Source organism: Colossoma macropomum, unplaced genomic scaffold (genome assembly GCF_904425465.1).
Source record: "Colossoma macropomum unplaced genomic scaffold, Colossoma_macropomum, whole genome shotgun sequence".
Classification (NCBI taxonomy): domain Eukaryota; kingdom Metazoa; phylum Chordata; class Actinopteri; order Characiformes; family Serrasalmidae; genus Colossoma; species Colossoma macropomum.
In genome coordinates this window covers 59,184,017-59,204,183 of record NW_023494792.1, presented here as the reverse complement: position 1 = coordinate 59,204,183, position 20,167 = coordinate 59,184,017, and the positions used below count along the sequence as shown (strand labels likewise).

At 41.3% G+C, this 20,167-nt stretch overlaps 1 protein-coding gene across 1 annotated transcript; it reads right to left on the bottom strand.

Annotated features, from left to right (window-relative positions):
* Positions 1-69: 69 nt before the first annotated feature.
* On the bottom strand, positions 70-19,260 carry copg2 (COPI coat complex subunit gamma 2). The gene is made up of 23 exons (XM_036577685.1): positions 19,134-19,260; positions 16,191-16,243; positions 15,310-15,390; positions 15,160-15,231; positions 14,972-15,051; positions 14,751-14,826; positions 13,496-13,588; positions 13,321-13,407; positions 13,064-13,221; positions 12,365-12,498; positions 12,214-12,281; positions 11,203-11,391; positions 10,922-11,017; positions 10,501-10,744; positions 8,344-8,419; positions 6,233-6,336; positions 5,964-6,089; positions 5,679-5,747; positions 3,891-4,202; positions 2,422-2,519; positions 2,176-2,314; positions 1,900-1,998; positions 70-564 (listed from the first exon to the last, which is right to left on the bottom strand). The coding sequence occupies exons 1-23, from the start codon at positions 19,168-19,170 to the stop codon at positions 434-436; spliced, it is 2,622 nt and encodes an 873-aa protein (XP_036433578.1). The 5' UTR covers positions 19,171-19,260; the 3' UTR covers positions 70-433.
* Positions 19,261-20,167: the final 907 nt, after the last annotated feature.

Below are 20,167 nucleotides of genomic sequence, written 5' to 3'. Positions count from 1 at the left end.
ATGTGTTCTCAAGTAGGTTTTACCCAGAAGACGAGCGCCAGCTATAGACAAAAAACAACTGTTCATGAATGTGTTTACTGAGTGTTGTTTATTGATTAATGTAAAAGTCATTTGGATTTAACAGTGTTGTCGTGGACAGACGTTTACTACAGCAGGTAGAATAGAGGAATAAAATTAAGCCACAGACTATGTGGTGAATGAAAACAGCACATTTTTAGATGCAGCTGTATCTCTGCTTGGTAACTTCGGCTGCTTTAGCTAAACGCCACCCCCCCCACTGGAAAAACCAAGTTGAAAGAGCAACAAAGACAGATGTGGAAAAAGTACAAACATTATTACACATATTAGCACAGGAGAGGAAAGAGCTGTATTTAAACATGCATGGACCCGGTTTGATTGACATGTGACCTGATCCAGGCATTTCAGCGTCCTCTTAACCGACAGACGCAAGGATGACGTCGACCACGTTTTCATCTGTACTTCGCACCGTCACCTGCATGGTGACTCCATCAGCGAGGGCGAGGCGAGCCCGCACCAACACGTCATAACCTCCCCTGAACACACCTGCAGAAAGGGACACAGTCATAATGAGTCTACTATAAAGTGGACCACAGTAATACTGTATGTATTTGGAAGAGTTATTTGGTTTCATCCTCGGCCATCTAGGCTTTGTTCACACAGCAGGTAAAAGTGGCCCAAATCTGATCTTTTTCTTTATATGTGACACAGATGTGTGTCTGTTTATCAGTGTTAATAGCAAAAAAAACACTGAATCTGAAGTTTTCAATTTCGATTTGAGACGCTTTTATATGTGGTACTGAAATCCGACTGAACAGCCAGATCGGAATTCATGCAACTTTTAAGTCAGTCTATCTCCACATTCATCATAATTTCATGCTGCTGAGACCTCAAACATTTAGGCTGATGTTTCTGTACCAAGAAGTAGAAGAGACTCATCCAAATCCTTCCGTGTTTGAAGAGATTCAGAAAGAAACGGCCGAATGCGGCCGTAGGAGAAAGAGGCTGCAACGTCAACAGTTAAAAGTCTGAAAGTAAAATTGAAAAAATCCGAGGACACGAACCAAAGAAGTGACCGCGCCCTTTTTACGGCTTGAACACATTCTGGGTGATGAGCCCAGCTGTCAGTCAGTGAAGCTTCATGATGGCTCCTGTGATGCTGGTGAAGACGAACCCTCCAGGAGCAGCTGGCGTTCGGTGGCAGTCGCGATTGTTTACCTCTGGATGAGCCACATGAAGCAGCGTGAATCTTTTCTCCATGCGGGTCAGTTTAGGAGCTGATCTGTTCAGACTGATGTCACATACGGATCACATTTAAAAGATATTGTGAACACCCAAACAAAAAAAAATCTGATTTGGTGAGAAAATCAGATTTGGGCCACTTTTACTTGCTGTGTGAACGTTGCCTTCGGCTGCTGCAGTCCTGGCTATTTTTCCTGCCTAGAGAGGTCTTACTGGCTAATTCAAGTATCATCAGTAATTCCTTTAATTTCATAGTTTCAGTGACACAAAGGCAAAGATTTATGACTGGTCTTCTGAAATCCAACTACATATGGCTGCTTCCTGCAATCTTGGCACTGATAAATCTACTTACACTAAAACTTTTCAGGTTGACTTTGTGACGCTACCTGGAATTGAATCATTAATACACTGAGAATGAAAACTGGACAGTATGCAGAGGTCACACAGTCACAGCACAAACATTCCACATTAATTTTGCGCTCCAATCCAATTCCCAATTTATCCCAAAGAACAAAAATGTGGGCCGTCTGGGGGCCCTGAGGACCATTTTGAGAACCACTGCTATACAGAGTGATTAAAAACCTCACTCATTGCCTTTAAGAATGAAAGTTAGTATCAGGTAAGAAACTGAATTCATACCTGCCAGGAAGAGGACATGCGAGTTCTTGTTTTCAGGAACCTTGTCCGAGCGTTCACACGGCTGCATGCCCAGGAAGCTGACAATGTTGTTGACGGCCTCTGTGGAATTGCATACAGTAAGGTGAGGATGATGTCTCACCAATGCTTTACTCACAACTAATTTACAGGTACTGGAAATAAAACCAGTAAGCTGTATGAATTCACTAAGTTTCTGAAGATGATCTGGAATGTTTCTAAAATGATTAAATTGTCTGAGAGGAATTTAACAAAGTTTACCCTCCAGAGTCCGAACTGAGGCCAGAGCAAAAGTCTCCTCCTTCTCAAACTCATCTCCAACTTCTTCCCACGCTGCACCGAAATTTGGTTTCAGAACTTTCTGTATGTGGTCTGCTACCGTCACCTCCAGATCCTCTAACTAAGGGGGAAAAGAAAAAAAAAAAAAAACAGGAGTACTGATGATAACTCTGCACAACAGCTGTGCATATGGTTCCAGAAGGAAACGATCGGTGTAGGTGTACATACCACATATTCATCATCATAACCATCATCGTCAGGTTCACCCGTGTTTGGATCGCAGTCCCGCACCAGGTATTTCATTGTACAGCTGAATGTGCAGGACACTGAGAAAACAGCAGGACAAAGAATAGTTTTAGGTCAGGAAGCTGTTTCCTAAATTTCAAAGAAATCAGGGAGGTGCATTCCAACTAATTTTGATATTCAAATATCTGTAAGAGACGTTTTTAGCATCGCATAGAGAAATACATTTCAAAACATGTTTTATTACCTAAAAATAACCAAGGGAAATCCACAGGATTTCATGTTGGATGGGTTACATTCCGGATGAGCTAAATGAGCTAAAACTAAAACATCTGAGGGCCCAACTTCACTCTAGTCTTTTTAACGATAAAAGCCACCTTCTCAGTCACGTCTTTAACAATACGTCCTTGGTAACAAACGCACATTCAGGCACTGGTATACTTACTTGCAAATACAAGCAAAACCTTCAAGTTTTATAGTTCTGACAAAACATAAAATCTGTATTTCATTAAATTTTTGATCTGAATATTTTCCTCCATCTTCCCATGATGGAACGATTTAAGGCCCAATCCCATTTCTTATTTTTACCCCTACCCCTTGTTTTTGAGTGTCATCTTGCCCCTTGGAACGTACAAAATGGGACCCTCAAATAAAAAGAGCATTACTTCATTAACAGCTACCAGCGCTGCTCTGTAGGCGACCCTGCCAGTCTGCAGTGACAGCAGAGGAGGGTAAAGTTCAGCTCCTCACTGCTGGGCTTTAGTTACATTTAGGGAATCATATGCCTTCAAAGAGGGGGACAATTATTTGTTATCTCCCACCCCTAATTCTTCAGTGATATGAAGCTGAACTTCTTATTCGCCAGCTTCTTGTTCGAATTTTCCCGTTCCACCTTAAATGGAGCAGCAGTTACATTCTGGCGCCTCAGGCATCAGAACTGCTGCACCATTTAAGGTGGAACAGGAAATTTAGCTAGCTAGCTACCGAGACGTCAGCATACTACTAGCGATTTTTTATGCTTGTTATGAAGAAAAGGACCGTAACACACTGAAATGACATGAAACTAAGATAATACAGTGGTTATTATAATTATTTAACAGAGAAAATACTCATATTTATGGGTTCCTTTGGTCTCTCGTTCAGCCAGCTTGTTCGTTTTTTCTTTTTTTCCTCATAACACACTGTTTGGAGGGCCATGTAGCCCTTACACTTCGCCCTACCCCTCTATCTCAACAAAAACTGGGACACCCTACCCCTCGGTGTGAATGCACAAAACAGAGGGCTAAGGGTTAAGTGGTAGAGGCGAGGGGTGAAATGGGATTGGGCCTTAGTATTCAAATACTGGCACCTCGAACAGTTCACTGAGTTTTCGTGCTCATTCCTAACATAAAACATTACTAGCACCTACTGACTGAACAGTTAAGTCATGGTTGTGTTAATGCAGTATGTATTACCTGCTGTGGGGTCATCGTCAGGTAGCCGAACCAGTGTGTAGCTGGAGCCCGGCTGGTTGTAGGGCAGGCTAGCTGCAGGGACATGGTGTACCACTTCGTAGGCCTCTGACGGCTCCATCTGCACCAGGACGCGTTGGAGGAGCTGGTCGTTGAGAGTGTTGGTGCAGTCGAACTGGAACACCATGTGCGCGGCGAACGTGTGCTTGATGCAGCGCACCACATACTCCGTCTCAGCCTCCGTCAGCTGGACCGGCTCTGAAGACTTGAAAAGAGGACCCAAAGACTGGAACTCGGGGATGGCAGCGAGTTGCTCTGAGAGAAAAAGAGAGAGAAACAAAAGAACAACAGGAGAATGTGTTATAGCTGTGAGGTGTGGTCATTTTTTTTTTAATTTATTGACATTATCATTGTAAACTTAACTGAGCTCACCTTCTTTAGCATCACATAGAGGAATACATCTCAAAAGCTTTATTATTAAAAAATAAAGGTTGTCGTTTTAGCAATTTTTTCAATTCTTCTTATTGTCTATTCTAAGCAATGAAACTGCTAAGGGATTCCATCCTTTAAAGGGCCCATATCATGGAGAAATTTACTCCACTTTTTTTTTTTTCTTCTCCCCAATTTAGTCGTCTCCAATTCCACCCGCTAGTTAGGACTCCCCCAATCACACGATGCTATCAACGCTAGGAGGGCGAAGGCTAACACAGGCTTCCTCCGAGACCTGTGAAACCAGCCACCGCTTCTTTTCGAACTGCCGCTCACGCAACGTCACTGGACAGCCGAACGCGCTCGGAGGAAAGCGCCAACCGCCAGATCTGTTACGTCAGCTAACAGACACCTGCGCTGACTAGCATCGCGCTGAGTGATGGGGGGAGAAGGAGGGGCCATCCTACCCACCCAGAGAGAGCGAGGCCAATTGTGCTCTCTCAGACTCCCGGCTACGGACGGCTGTAGCATCACCAGGGACCGAACTCGCGATCTCCTGATGATAGGGCCAACGCTTAGACGGTTGTGCCACTCGGGAGCCCCTACTCCACTTTTTTTAATATAAAAGCAGAGAAGTTTAGAAACATACAGTTCACTCCTTACAGTTCACTCCTTAGTCCATATGCGTCCATATCTGGAAACTAGGTGCAAAAAACAAGTCTACTCTAATAAATCTACTTATTCAGTCTACAGCAGTTCAGCATGAATGGATGGGGCTAAAGTGATAAGGAGTGTTTCAACCTGGGCTATTTTTTTTAAAGAAGCCCAATACAGGGCAGTCAATCAGAACAGAGCATCATTTACATATATCAGTCTCAAAGGCATAGTAACAAAAACAGACTGTTTAGTTCTACAGGTAAAGACAGGTTGGAAAATGATCAGCTGAAAAATCAATGTTTTGGGTATATGAAACCGTTCCAATGTCAAAAGTGAACCTAAGGAAGGATAAGTAAAATAAACAAGGAGGATGTGGGCCATTAAACAGCCCTACACATTACTGTACGACACCTTAAATTTGTGTTTGCCTCTTTAAAATAGCTTTTTTTATATATGTCTCTGTATTTCTTTTGCCTTAACCTGCTGACAATAATTTGGCCCTTAGCTTTACTGACTGAAGTGACATCAACTAACAGTGAGGAAACCTCCTACATCGTTTGTTGTCAAACTTGACTTATTTCCTGTCCTTCTGTAATCCTAACAAATCACTCACAAAAACAAAAAAACGGTCATTCTATTGACAAATGCATACTGTATCACTGTGTTTCTGAACATGTGCTAAGTAGCTGTGACCTGCCTGCTTACCTTGGTAAATATCTTGGCGGGAGGGTGCAGGTTTTTCAGGGAGCTTGCTTGTAGCCACTGGAGCAATTTCTGGCACAGGAGAAAATTTGAAGCCGGTGTGAGGATTATTGTGTAATTACTGCAGTTTACTTCAAAAGCAGGTTATTAATTTAAAGAGATTAGCGAGAAGCCTGATGCATGAAAATACTGTGAAGTAAAACATTTGGGGTGAAAGACTGAATGGACTTCAGCGGACGGTCAATTTGTGAAGATATCTGAAGACAACACTGAGTCCCAGAAGCCTACCTGTTTTCTGCTCTGTGATCGGCGCGGTAGCCAGAGGAACGGTCTTCATGTCAAAGGGTTTCTCTGAAGGCTCCAGTGTATACTGGTGCAGAGATTTCTCCAGCCCAGGAACAGAAACAGACAAACCTGAACCCAAAGCAAACATCAGCCATTAGACAATTGTTACAGCATCTAAAACAGCTAGCATGATACTATGCAAATGGAAATCCAGCTGGCCACAGTAGCACTGTTTGATCATAGATACAGTTCTGTCAATCACCAAGGCATACCATTAAAGATGTAGGCAGCGTTCAGAGCCTTCTGTTTCTGCTGCAAGACGTTCATGTAGAACGTTGCTCTGTCCCTCACTTCATCATCGCTATCCATCATGCACCTGCAACAAACATGCAAAACAGGCTGAGTTCCTCCTTCCTGCATGTTAAATGTTACGTTCCAGAAATTTCACGCAGAATCAGAAATCAGCACGAACAGCTAGAGCACAGATGATGGGCATTATGAGAAACAACATTTGCTTTGCTTAAATGACAAGACAACAAACTAGTCATGACCCATCACAGGTTATACTGCTAGTCTGACACAGCAAGAACTTCTACATTTTCACAAATTAACTTCACGTCTTTAGTGTCTCTCAGCAGATCAGCTAAACCAGGGGTGTCAAACTCAGCCACTAAAAGGGCCATATTAAAAAAGGTCAACAGGCCATCTGTGTTTTTATTCTATTTTTATTTAACATTTTGCCATGAACCCAACCTGGCCGGTGTTTATTCAAAATATGCCAAAACTACAACAGCAAAAAAAAAAAAAACTAATGCTTGAACAATCCAAAAATAATTTTAAATAAATGAAAAAAAAAGATTATATAAAACAATAGACCACATTAGCTGCAGACTGTTAAACCTCTTTAAATGTCTCCGGTGTACAGCAGTTTTTTTAAAACTGCCCATTCACTTTAACTAGACATCTGGCATCTTTTTTTTTTGTGGTGCTGTCCCATAGACCGATGTTTGGGAGGGGGCGAGAGCACACATTATGTTGCAGTGCATGCTAGGAACTGTAGTGCAGCTCATGGTGAAAAAGCTAATATTAATAGAAAATTAAAATAATTTTCCGGGCCGAATAGGGCCTGACTTGGCCCGCGGGCCTTGTGTTTGACACACGGGACCTAAACTGATGCTGTGAACTGGGGATATTTCGCAAAGCAGATAACTTAAGCCTAAAGTTGAGTATTCGACATATTCGATCACATCATTAAGAAGACCATGTCGCCATGCTGGTAGGTGAGCTGTAACTTTGACTGTGCTCTGAGAGAGCTCGTCTCATCACCTTTACTGCAGCTACAGCCCTGCAGGTGGATGAAAACGAAGCAAAATAGACCAGAATGACCTCGAAAAAGATGAAAAGATATGCAGACGCTTTAGATTTAGTCTCCAGGAAACGCTACGAGGAAAAGATTAACTAGATTGGTGGACTGGATCCGTATAGCCTGCATTTCTCCAGCGTTCAGAACATTCCAGTGCGTGAGATTTTACAAAAAGTAATGAAAGTGGCTAACAAAGCTGTCAAAGCTCTAAAATAAACTCATACATATACATCAAGCTCAGCTTTTTCGGCAGCTTCTCATTTGAATTTTCCGTTCCACCTTAAATGGTGCTGCAGTTACACTGTGGAGCAAACACAAAGCTAACAACAGCTTACCTCAAAAAATACATCAATTCACCTCAATAAATGATCCCTCATCAACAAATACCTCAAACTTTGCGTTTAACTGTTACTGAGCAGCTAATGAGCAGCACAGCGAAGCTATAATCAGCCGCTGGTGCTGCTGAACGCGTCTCACTGGCTGATCTAATGCTGCGTCCCAAACCACATACTTCTGTACTTCCTTTACTACACTAATAAGTGCACTTCTAATGGTATATCTGCTACTTTTCGCATACTATTCAGTGTGCTAGTATGCAGTTTGTTAGGCGAAAATAATAACGCAGCAGGTAATCTCAGCTGTTTACATTTTAGCACACGTATGTCATCAGTACAACCACAAATCAAATAAAATCAAGTCAGTACACTCAAATAAGTTGATTAATGTGCTTTAAAATTTAAAAAGGTTTAAAAAAAACGTGTTTTACTGCGTTTGCTGGATTTCTTGTGGCTTTGTTATCTCATCACAAACAGCCACGGCACTGCTGAATGAACCTGAATTTGGCAACCAAAACGGTGGCAGCATGATAGTGACGTTATCGGAATGATTTCCCTCAGCCCTTTGTTTTTTGGCCCTGCCTGAGTTTGGTCTTCAGTTATCTGGTTAAACTAAGAAACCTTGCTTTGTAAGACCCCCTTATGTCCTCTGCATGCTCCAAACAATAGTGAAAGCCTGGCTTACCTCTGCATCAGGACCAAAACACTGGGGAGCAGGTCATCGTTCTGCGCGCCAAACTTAGCCAGGGCACTCACCGCAGCTTTGAGGGGGGGAAGAGAAGAAAGCATGAATCACAGCAAGGCACATGGTCATCAGTGAGGTCAACTACCACACAGAGTCACTGCAGAAGAATGCTCAGCCTGCCACAAAGCCTCTTAGCCCTGTAGTCTGTCACTGAGAACACATCAAATCCAGCTATTCAGCCCCACTTAGTAGGTACGGCTTTGCCCTTCTTGTAGTTCCTCTACGGTGAGCTCAGCCGGCACGTGGCTCAAGCGAGCCCTAAAAGCTTGAGCTGTATGAAGTATGTTTTAAAACTTCGTTAGGGATTGAGCGTGACCCTAAAGTCCTTAAAACAAATAACACTCTTTACTGTACCAGTTCCACACTTTCATTTTGACCAAAACCTGAACGAACAAAGCACAGGGGAAAGCTTCTCCACAGCCAAGAAAGATTATAGTGAGTTGCTGGGATCAGCACTTCTAATCTGATTATCCAGATGTTAAAGGGGTGAGGTAATACTGTTTCTCTGTTTAAGGCCATGTCCTCAAATCAAGCTGGAGAATTGCAAGACACAAAGTTTACACAGTCAAACACTGCTGACATTAAAAGAGCACAAGACAAAGCTAGCAGCAAGCTAGGAATGCACTGACACCACATTTCCCCTTCTTTACGCTATTTTAGATGCTTAAGAAAACTTATTTTTACTTACTAACTATATAATTAGTATTTACTAATCATATAATTAGTAATAAGACTCATTTAATAAGTGAAGTAAACGCAATGTATGGTTGGCTCTGCTGTGCTGCTTCCCCACCTGAATTTCTCAAGTAATTTGCTCATTCATACATCTCACGGTTATATCTGTGATGCATCAGACTCTGCTGGAGTTCAGTGAATATTACAGTCATTCACGATGACAGCAGCAGCAGCAGTTTTCAGCCTTTTTTTCTGGTTGAAGCAACAGGCCGCGAGAGCCCGGCGCTAGGTGATTCAACTGACCTACGGAGGCCAATCATGACCTTAAGAAATCAGTGGCTCCTTCCACATGTCTCTCTAACATTCACAACCCCAGTAACAACCTGGACTAACATTAACTCAGACTGTAACTGAGCACACAGTGGGAGATGAGTGGCTGCTGAAAGAAGCCCGGCTCAGCCATTTAGGTAACAGGCTCTCCTGTTTCGGTGTAAATTTGGAAGCCCCTATCTTGGGTCATGCATACACTCTCAGAAATAAAGGTAGTGAACTGTCACTGGGGCAGTTCCCCTCTTGTCACTGGGGTGGGCCCCTTAAGGGTACATCTCAGTACCTTTAAGTCAGAGAACATAACTGAACCATAATCCACTGAAATTATACGTTCTAAGCTGTACTGACTCCACACACCCCGTCTCGTCTCCAGGCTTTATTTTATTTATCTGTTTTAAAACATTAGATTATGAAAAAGGTACAAATCCATACTTTTAACCTGGAAAAACTTATTTAAGGTTCACAATCGGACCTTAAAACCACTGTTCTACTTTTCAGGGAACATTTACTTGTTTGCACCTTCATGAACGAAAATGTACCTGCACAGAACCTTTATTTCTAACAGTGTACGTAAGCGATAACCTCACCAATCAAAGGGTTAGTGTGGGTTGTCCTGTTCACACAACAGACGGACTGAGGGCTGTCGATCGGGCATCCCCGTTAGATTATTAGAACCATGTCAAGACTGTTCTCAGACGGGTCTGATCAGCATTTTTAAGCAGTGTGTTATTATATTTCAGCTTTTTCATTCAAACTTTGCTGGATGTTTAATGTAACACTCAATTTTAGTTTCATACAAACATTTCTAATATTTCACACTATGTTCCCTGGGACTACATCATCACAAAAAGCAGGGATGCACCAATATAGGAACTGTGGGCCAATATCTAATATGTTTCTAACATTCTGCTTTTTTGAGTGCAATAAATATGCCAAAAAATATTTGTGAAATCTACCCGTCCAATGCTCCTATTTTTCCAAAGTAAATATCAGGTAATACCGATATAAGTCTCATATCATCACGCATCCCTAGTGAAAAGGCTCAGTTCACTGAGACTCCCCGGAGGACTCACAGGTCAGAGGGAAGCTCACCTGCACGGACTGCCTCACTCTCAAGCACAACGCGGTTGAAGATGAAGCGGATGTATTTAGAAGGCGAAGGGGTGCGAGGACCTTCCTTCCCCAGCAGGTGCAGGATCTTGGTGGCCAAGACTGTGTGCTCGCAGTCCTCGATAAACTCACACAGGTGAGCCAGGCCCGTCTCCTTACTCTCCGGGTTCTCCTCAATGATGCTGATAATGCAGTCCACGATAGCACGCTTATACTCAAAGCCACCCTGCAAAGACAAATCAGAGTGAATTAACAACGTAACTCATGCCTATATGGAAAATGTACGTATACGATTGTAACAGCAAATCAAATTATTTATATTTTCACATCTGTTCATTTCTTGAAGCACGACTTGTAGTATCTGCATAATGTAATACAAATGCACTGCCCTATATGAACTCACATCGTCTCTCAGCATGTTGGACAAGAAGTTCATCATCACACTGTGTTTTCTTGGATACTTCTGGCAAAGGGCACTGATGGCCTGCACCACCACCACCTGGAAAAACATACACAGGTATTAGCTGAAGATCTCAAGAACTTTACCTCCACTTCAAAACCCTATATATTACCAGATAAGACAACCCCCTGACATATATGCTGCATCAACAGAAGGTGGGAACATTGTGGTAGGTCTAGTATAAGCACCTGATACACATTATTGTTTCAATTTCCATCAATCACCTTGAACTCATCAGATATTTCTGAGACAAAGGAGGAGATCTGTTTCATCAGGCGGTCCACGCTGCTCTCACTGCCAGTCTTCAGCAGGGTTGTGATGGCCAGAGTTGCAATGCTGCGGTTAGAGTCTGTAATCAAATTCTCCAGGTCCAGGTTACAGGCAGTCACTGCAGAGGGGTGCTTCATTGCCACCTAGCGGACATAAGAATGAGTAACAGTGGTTACAATTCAGTTTCATTGATGTGCACCCACTGCTGACACTCTCAAAGTGCATAATCTCCATAGACTAGCACTGATTAATGATTAATATAATTGAGATGCTCTGGAGCAGCCACTAATAAGCCTAAGGTCACCATGTCCAATGCCAAGAATGGGCTAAAGGGCTATAAAGCCCCCAGCACTGGACTGGACCGCCTGAGCTCCATCCATCAATACCTTTAGGATGAGTTGGAATGATCTAGAACTGATCATCCAACATCAGTACATGACCTCACTAATGCTTTTATGGCTGAACACAACCAAATCCTCACAGTAATCTTCCAACATCTAGCATCTAACACCTTCCCAGAAGAGTAGAAGCTGTTACTACAGCAAAGGGGGACAAACTCTCTATCATATTACACTTGATTTCAGGAGGAACGCCGGAGGACCAGGTGCCTACAAAACTTTACTGTGTTTTTAACTGACATATTATCACATAATATTGCCCTCAAGTCAGAAGACATACCATGTTGAAACTCAAAAAGCAGTAAAGTATAGTGGGTTTAACTAAACAGCTAATTAAAATATTTGTAAAAGCAATAAATACGGCCAACGCCCTGACCCGTTTAATTCTATATAATTATTATATAAGCTAACGTCTGTAAAAGACTGGTAAGTTTTGATAAAACGTCACTCTTTAATACTGTAGCTCTCAAGAATTCGTCTTAATATCACAGACAGTGAAAATAAAGCCCCATAATACTGAGAAAACATGTAATAACACAGGCGGGGGAAAAAAAAAAAAAAACTCACCTTATTGAGAGTCCTGACAGCCGCATAACGTAATGCTGCCTTTGGTGAACTGCAGAAGAGCTGGAGCACTAAGAGAAAACAAACCAGACATGTTAATGAATTTATACTTGTAACTGCAGCCGTACAGACAGCAAAAAAGTGAAACACCAACCTGACACAGCAGGGGCCAGCTCTCGGGCAGTGCAGTTGGGCATGTGGACGATGGCAGAGGCTGCTTCATACACCACCATCTCGTGCTTGTTCCTCAAACAGCTCTCAATGAAGTCAAACAGGGGGCTGTCATGACTGCAAGAGGCCACACGGACATACTTCCATTTAAAGGGGAATTCCACCAATTTTCAAAATTTTAACATCATTAAACGGTTATAAGATATAAATAAAGTGTGAAATGCGCCGTTCTAAGCTTACAGTGTCAGAATTATACAGTGGTGGTGATAGGAACCAGACATCTGAAAGGTTTAATGCCTCTTAAAACTAACTCCCAAAGTTATTATACAAAACAATTACAGTATTATTAGTTTTGAGGGAATGCTTTGGTCTAAAATATAGTTTTATATAATCCATTTTATGGCAAATAGGTACACGGAGGATGTCCTAACGCGCACTAGTCCCCCAAAAACATCTCTTTTTAAAGATTTACCACGGTTTTACCATTACTGACATTACACATAAAACATGTGCATTTTAGTGTTGGTTCACTGATCATTTTGGATAGTAAATAAAATGTGTTGTAAACACTGCAGCACTGTTTTGCAGGCAAAAAGCATATAATAAAATTCAAACAAAACGCCTTCATTTACACCAAACTGAAAGATGCTGACAACAGTGTGACAACAGTGTGCATACATACCCTCCCTCAGTCTCCTCCAGCAGCTTGCTGGCAATGCGGATCAGCATGCAGTAGGCAAACGGAGACTTGAGGCCCGACTTAGTGAACTTATTGAGCATCTTCGTCACAGCGAGACGGTCATTCTTTCGCAGGTGATACAGCAAACCCAGAGCATGGTACTGTAAATCAAAGTGGAACATAACATGGTAAAAACATGGTTAAACGGTGGAAAAAGCCTGACAGAGGAAAGATAAACAGCCAATCAGTACCGCACCAACCTGCACCATGATGTTGTCACTGGATGCTGCCTCCTGAGCTTCATTGACCCAGCGTTTCACCACGTCATAGCTCATCTTCACCATGTGCTGGAGGCAAACGAAACGTGACACTATGTTATCTGCAAATCAACACACAATCTTGCCATTCAAGCCCAAAATTAAGACGTGTTCTTACCAGAGAAGAGACCAGAGCAGAGCTGGAGACACTGGGCACCTTGTCCACTATAGCCTGCTTCATGTATCTCTCAATGGCTTGCAGCATGGTAGTCTATTGGATAACCACATACACAGTCAACACTACTGCATCAGATTCTGCAAAGGTGTTTTATTCAAAAGGAAAAACAAAAAATGTACCACATCTGTTGTAAACATGCCTACTCATATCCTACAGTGGTGCTGCAGTGGTCTCTGAAGTGAGATTTTCCTGTTTAAAGACTAAGAAAACTCCCTGATGTATCCTGAAGGTTTTCATTTTTCCATAATTTCCACTTTCCCCTCCCTCTCTCTTTCTCTCATGCTGTTTTGAGCTCTGGACAGGCTAGATGGACGTGCCCATACATTCTACAACACGCAGTACCTAAATGTACAGGTACATTAGGTAAGAGGAGAGCCCCAAACCTCATATTTATATTTTTCTAGTACAGGTTAGAACTGCGTAGGTAACTCTTTTGTTTTGCTATTATGTGAGGACCTAATTTAAAACCTAGGGTATGTTTTTTTCTTTTTGTTTTGATGGGTTCTTTCCTTTAGCGCCATCCAAGTCTAGACTCATTCGCTTCTGCAGCCTAAGTGTGTATCGTTAATACTGTACGAATTCATATTGGTGGTGGTTTTACTGTGGCCCTTATGGTATTGTACATTCACTATAGTGTGCATTGGCACAATCCAGAAACCGATTAGTGTCTTGTGCATTCCTGGATCGTTCCCCACACTTCTCATTTCAAACCATACGTTATGGACCCCACTGTCCCCTTGATGGCATGTGGGGTCATAACAGTGGTGAATGTGGAAGGAAGCCAGGAACCCAGTTCTGCAGGGAGCACCGTAGGACAACAAGCTAACTTCTGTCCTTTTTGTGCTGAATAAAAATAGAATCGCTGCTTTCTTTATGATTTTGTTTGACAACTGAGGTAAGGGTTAAATTAATGCTTGGCAGTCGTCATAAACCTATAGATCAGTGGCTTGGCTAGAAGTCAAGATCGGTTGACACCATAGGGATTCCCAAAGCATGCATGATGTATTTGCATAATGCACTGTGTATTTGCATGAAATCTGTCAAAATGATAAAGCTGAGGAATACAATGCCTCTATAGAATACAGCACAACATGATGAATAACACAAGCTCTAGTTTTGAGCCAAAACAGCCCTTTAAATCAGGTAATGTGTGAATAATGCATGAATAAATAAGGAAATAATCCACTGCACTCACATCAGTGATCCTGCAGAGAGCTCTGATGGCGGGACCTCTGTACACATCCTCTTTGCCAGTCATGTCTTTGGTCAGACTAACAGACACAGACAAGACTAATTAGTGATCACAATAAATCAAGAAAAAAAAATAATGCAAGCTGAAAAAATGAGATGAAGGAAACTGCAAACCAACCCTACAGCACTGAATGCACATTACATAACACTAGATAAGAGACCCACCTGCTGGTGACGATGATGACATCCTCAGAGATGTTGGCCATCTCCTTGATGGTCAGGTAGCACATCCTTCTCAGGGTTTGCTAACAGGGCAGAGAGGTCGAGACAAAAAAAATAAGGTTTTATGAAACAATCACAAAGATGATATATAAAAATTCTGAAAACTGCAAAGATAAATAAGAGATGTTTACATCATTAGACTGGAAGAGCCTGGTCATGGCGAAGAAGGCCTCAGTGGCCTCTGTGGTTCCAAAGTGCTCACCCTGGAGAGAAAACAACATTCAGAGCATGTACACGAAGAGCCGAAGAACTTGAACGTATCGGTGCGGAACATTACTGACCTGGTTGAGCAAGTAGATGATTTTTGTCAGGATGTGCAGACATCGTCGAGGGTTAATTGGGGTCTCGTTGAAGATGCGAGCCTTGAAGGAAAACACGCAATTCAATCAAATGACTGCAATGGCTGTGTTTACATGCAATGATTTTTGCCGATTCAACTGAATACATTCCGATTATAGATCAAGACTGAGGTGTTTGTTCTCACTCTACTGAACAATCTGACGAAAATCTCCGTTCACATGCTCACTACAAGTAATCCGATCCAAAATGACACTCACGCGTAGCGAACCGCTTAGTGTAGACGTTACCATGACACCGAGCATCACGTGAGTCCAGTCAGAGTGAGACGAGCAGCAGTGAGCAGTGCTTGTGTTTTTAATTGCTTTAAAATGATGTCAGACTCTGGAAAACGTCCTTCACATGTCCTTATTAAAGAAGGCCGAGAGGAAGACGTCGTGTTCTGAGACACATAAGCTGGACGTCCGTCCCACCGCCATCTTTTAAAGATCAGAGCATAAACTTCGTCTCCTCTGCAGACCAGTTTCTGCTCCGCCATGTTGAACGGTATAAACTTTCACTATGATGCGACGAACATGATCAGAACGGACTTAAACTTTCTGATAGGGAATGTAATCAGATACAGGCGTTTACATGGATATTATTCTTCTGTTTAATGGATTATTTACAGGATTACCCACCTCGTTCAATCAGACAGAAACTGTATTCCTAATGGCCTCAATCTGACTAGTCTATTCCGACTGAGGTGTTTATATGGACGTATTCTATTCTGATTGAGCTGTAAATCGGATTATTAACAGATTATCCGGCTGCATGTAAACGTGGCTAATGTTTTTCTGACAGCAGTGCTCAGTGCATGACTCACCTCTTGCAGCACGGCGCTCTTCTCCAGATGCTGAAATGGGTTGGAGCCGCTTCCTATAAACAAGTATATGATTATGAGTAGAGTTACAGATCCCCACCCCTCACATAACATTCTCACTACTGATTCTTATGCAAAACTCAAAAAGTCTTTAAGTCTCTAATCAGCTTGATAACTAATGCGCACACACAATTTCTCATATCCAAGTTAAGTCTACTCTATATTTTTCCAGTATCGCCCCAAGGAGGATGGTGTGCATCGTGCCTCATTCAAAAACCAGTGCTGCTTTCAAGTCGTCCTCGGAAGTTCCTACTTATAACTTCGGAGGTCTTAAGTACGACTTGATTTGTGTTCAAGAGCTTTTGGTTGGAAATAAGACAGATACACCGGAAATAATGTTTTTGGTTTACTTTTATTTTTCTGCCATTAAAGAGAGTCAGTGTACTTTGCATTATTGCAACAAAGTGAGGAGCAGAGGATATTTATGAGAAACGTTTTTATGCAGTTAAATTTACCACATAACACCCGTATATCTGTATTTCCATGTGTGGATGCTTTCAGCCTGCAGTTTTAAGGTTGTGGCTGATGAGTAACTGAAATGCAGCCAGTTTATCAGCAGCTATTAGGGCTTTTTTTGTTGATGCCCCCAACTTGTAAACTCAGGGCTCATTAAAATTTCAGAGTTTCCCACCAGACATTTCCGACAGGACTTGAAGGCAGCATAAAACACTCCTTTTAACTTCAGTCTGAATGAGCAGGGCTAAACTGCTGCAGGCTGAATGGGCAGATATATGCAAATGCACTGATTTTTGTGACATCACAAAAATAACGAGCTGCTTTTGCAGCTTAGTTTCCACTTATGAAATGTGAAGATTCACATTTTAAACCCTAAAAACTTTAAATATGCACTACATCAAACTCTTATTTCTGAAAAGTGAGGGAAACTCTGTTTTTCATAACGTGCACCTTTCAGATACCTACTTTAAATGTGCCTGTAATGTTGAAATTTTACCATTTTTCACTTTAATCTCCGACTCCTGGTTTTCAGCGTTTGTTTTTGGGCTCTATCACATTACAGAAACTATGAATGGGTGTTTTTCATACATTTTAAATCTAATTGCGGTAAACTAACCAACCCTGAATACACCCCAATACTGCAGCCTTACATCAGGTGCTGAATATATAACCACAAACAGAAGCGAGCAAGTGATCTACACAAGCAGTTCTTCCTAAAGCTCTATGATGATCAGATGTAGGTACACTCTTTAAAAAGATGGTCCATTAGTAAAGGCAATGGTTCTATTTGGAACCATGAGTTCTATATAAAACCATTTCATGCATAAATTGTTCTCTGCAAGGTGAAATGGTTCTTCAGACTGACGGAAAATGTGTTGTATATGGATCCACATAGAACATTTTTGAGAATTGTTCTATGTAGCACCAAAAACTTATAAGCTTGACATCGTCACAATAGAACCCTTTAAGATGCTATATAGAGCCATTTTCAAAAATGTTCTATATACACTCTTAAAAATGATGGCTCTTCAAGCGTTCTTTAGCAAAAAAAAAAAAAATGGTTTAACCATGAATACTAGTAAAAACAAAAATGTTCTATTTAGAACCATGAACATTTAAAGAACCCATTGCATGATAAAAGTGTTCTTTGCAATGTTAAATGGTTCTTCAGACTGATGGAGAATGTGCCACAGATGGTTCTACATAGCACCTTTTTGAAATGGGTTCTACTTGTTATGATGTCAAGCCTGTACCAACAGAAGAACCTTTTTGGTACTATATAGAACCCTTTTCAAACACTTTCTATATAGAACCATATAAAACACACTCTCCATCAATCAGAAAAACCCTTTAGTGATGCAGAGAACACATTCATCATGCACAGGGCTCTTTGAGTGTCCATGGTTCTATATAGAACCATTTTCTTTCCTAAAGAACCATATTTAAGTGCGCAGAACAATATTCAATTCACTCTCCATCAATCAGAAAAACCCTTTAGTAATGCAGAGAACACATTAATCATGCACAGGGTTCTCTGAGTGTCCATGGTTCCACATAGAACCATTTTCTTTCCTAAAGAACCATATTTAAGTGCGCAGAACAATATTCAATACACTCTCCATCAATCAGAGAAACCTTTTAGTAATGCAGAGAACACATTCATCATGCATAGGATTATTTGACTGGTCATGGTTCCCTATAGAACCATTTTCTTTACTAAAGAACCCTTGAAAAAGCCATACTTAAGAGTGCAGAACAATATACAACACATTCTCAATCAATCTGAAGAACCATTTCACCATGCTTAGAACCATTTAAGCCTGAAATGCTTCTATATAGATCTCACAGTTCTGAACAGAACCACTGCCTTTACTAAAGAACCCTTGAAGGACCATCTTTTAAAGTATGTGAGTAGGAAGCTGACAGACCTGACACATCATCCAACTACGTGGCTGCCTTAGATCTTAATCCATTAGCTAGAACAACTCCAACATGACCAAAAACATCACTCACAGCGTGTATAAACGGGTAAAATTAGTTCTAACGTTAACAGCACAACATCCACCCCGTAATCACAGATAAGTTAGTTAAGTTTATGAATAAATACAGTCAGAAGTTTCGCTGATGCCAACGCTGATCTCAGCTAACCAGCTGACCAAACACAGACTCGGAGAAGATGCAAACACACACATTATATAATCTTTAAATCGTGGGTTTATTTTAATACAGGAGGACAATATATTTAGTTAAACGTCTCATTTGAAACAGAAGTTTTGAGCAGCTGTGGCTGCAAAAAAAGGCTCGTTAGCTTAGCCTGCTAAGCTAATTTAGCTAACCCAATCAAACTCGCACAATAACTTGACTAACCGGCCGAATAACGGCATTACCGACGTTATTAAAAACATAGCACGGACTGAAATAAACTCTTACCGGCCTCCTCGTCCTTCTTGTCGAACTTCTTTATCATTTTAAGCGATGTTTTCCGCCGATAGTGTGAGGATTCAGTCCCTCCGCTCAGACGCCCGGAGATCCTCCACGTCAGCTACTGCGGCGAAACCCTTGACACTGTGGACTGTAAGCGAAAAAATGGCACCCTCCATGACCGGAGTTCAAAATAAAAGTTTGGACGAGAAAACGTTTCCTTTTATACGAGTTCCCTTTCTATACGAATAACGTAATGTTACTAACTATACTAACTATCGACTACTAAAAAATAATGAGAGAGAGGGCGAAAGAGGACTAATCAGAACATGGCGCTATTTCGTTTCATCGTTGACTCTTTTATTTTGAAGTTCTATTAGAAAACGGTTATCAAGTGCACACTCAACTGTTCAATCACTGTTTTCAATAAAATAAGTACGGTCCCGCTGGTGACATCCTGTATAAATAAAAATAATGCGTGGCCACGACTTAGTAAAGCATGGGAACGAGAACCTAATGCGTGGCCACGACTTAATCATCTCATTCCCACGCCTTACTAAGTCGTGGCCACACATTATTTTTATTTATTCAGGATGTCACCAGCGGGGCTCCGTAAATAAGTGTGAAAATGTTGCGGATAAATATAAAGCAAGTATTTTCTGATTTGTATAAATACTCTCTACTACTTCAAAGATTTCAGCTTATTATTATGAAGCTGTAAAAATGATTATTCAAAATATATTTAGTTTATTTTTTGGCCACTCATTTTCACATTATGTTATGTCCTTGACTAAAGAACCCTTAAAAAAAGTTATGAGTGTGCCATCTGAAGATGATTTGAAACACACAGGAGCACGAGCAGAAACGAAATGTGAAAATAAGAGGCCTAAAAATGAACTAACTACGTTTTGAATAACACTTTTACAGCTTCATAATAATCTTTGAAGCTGTAGAGAGCAGTTGTAAAAATTATTATTCAAAATATATTCAGTTTGTTTTTAGGCCCCTTGTTTTAACATATAGATTCTGCTTGTGCTCCTGTG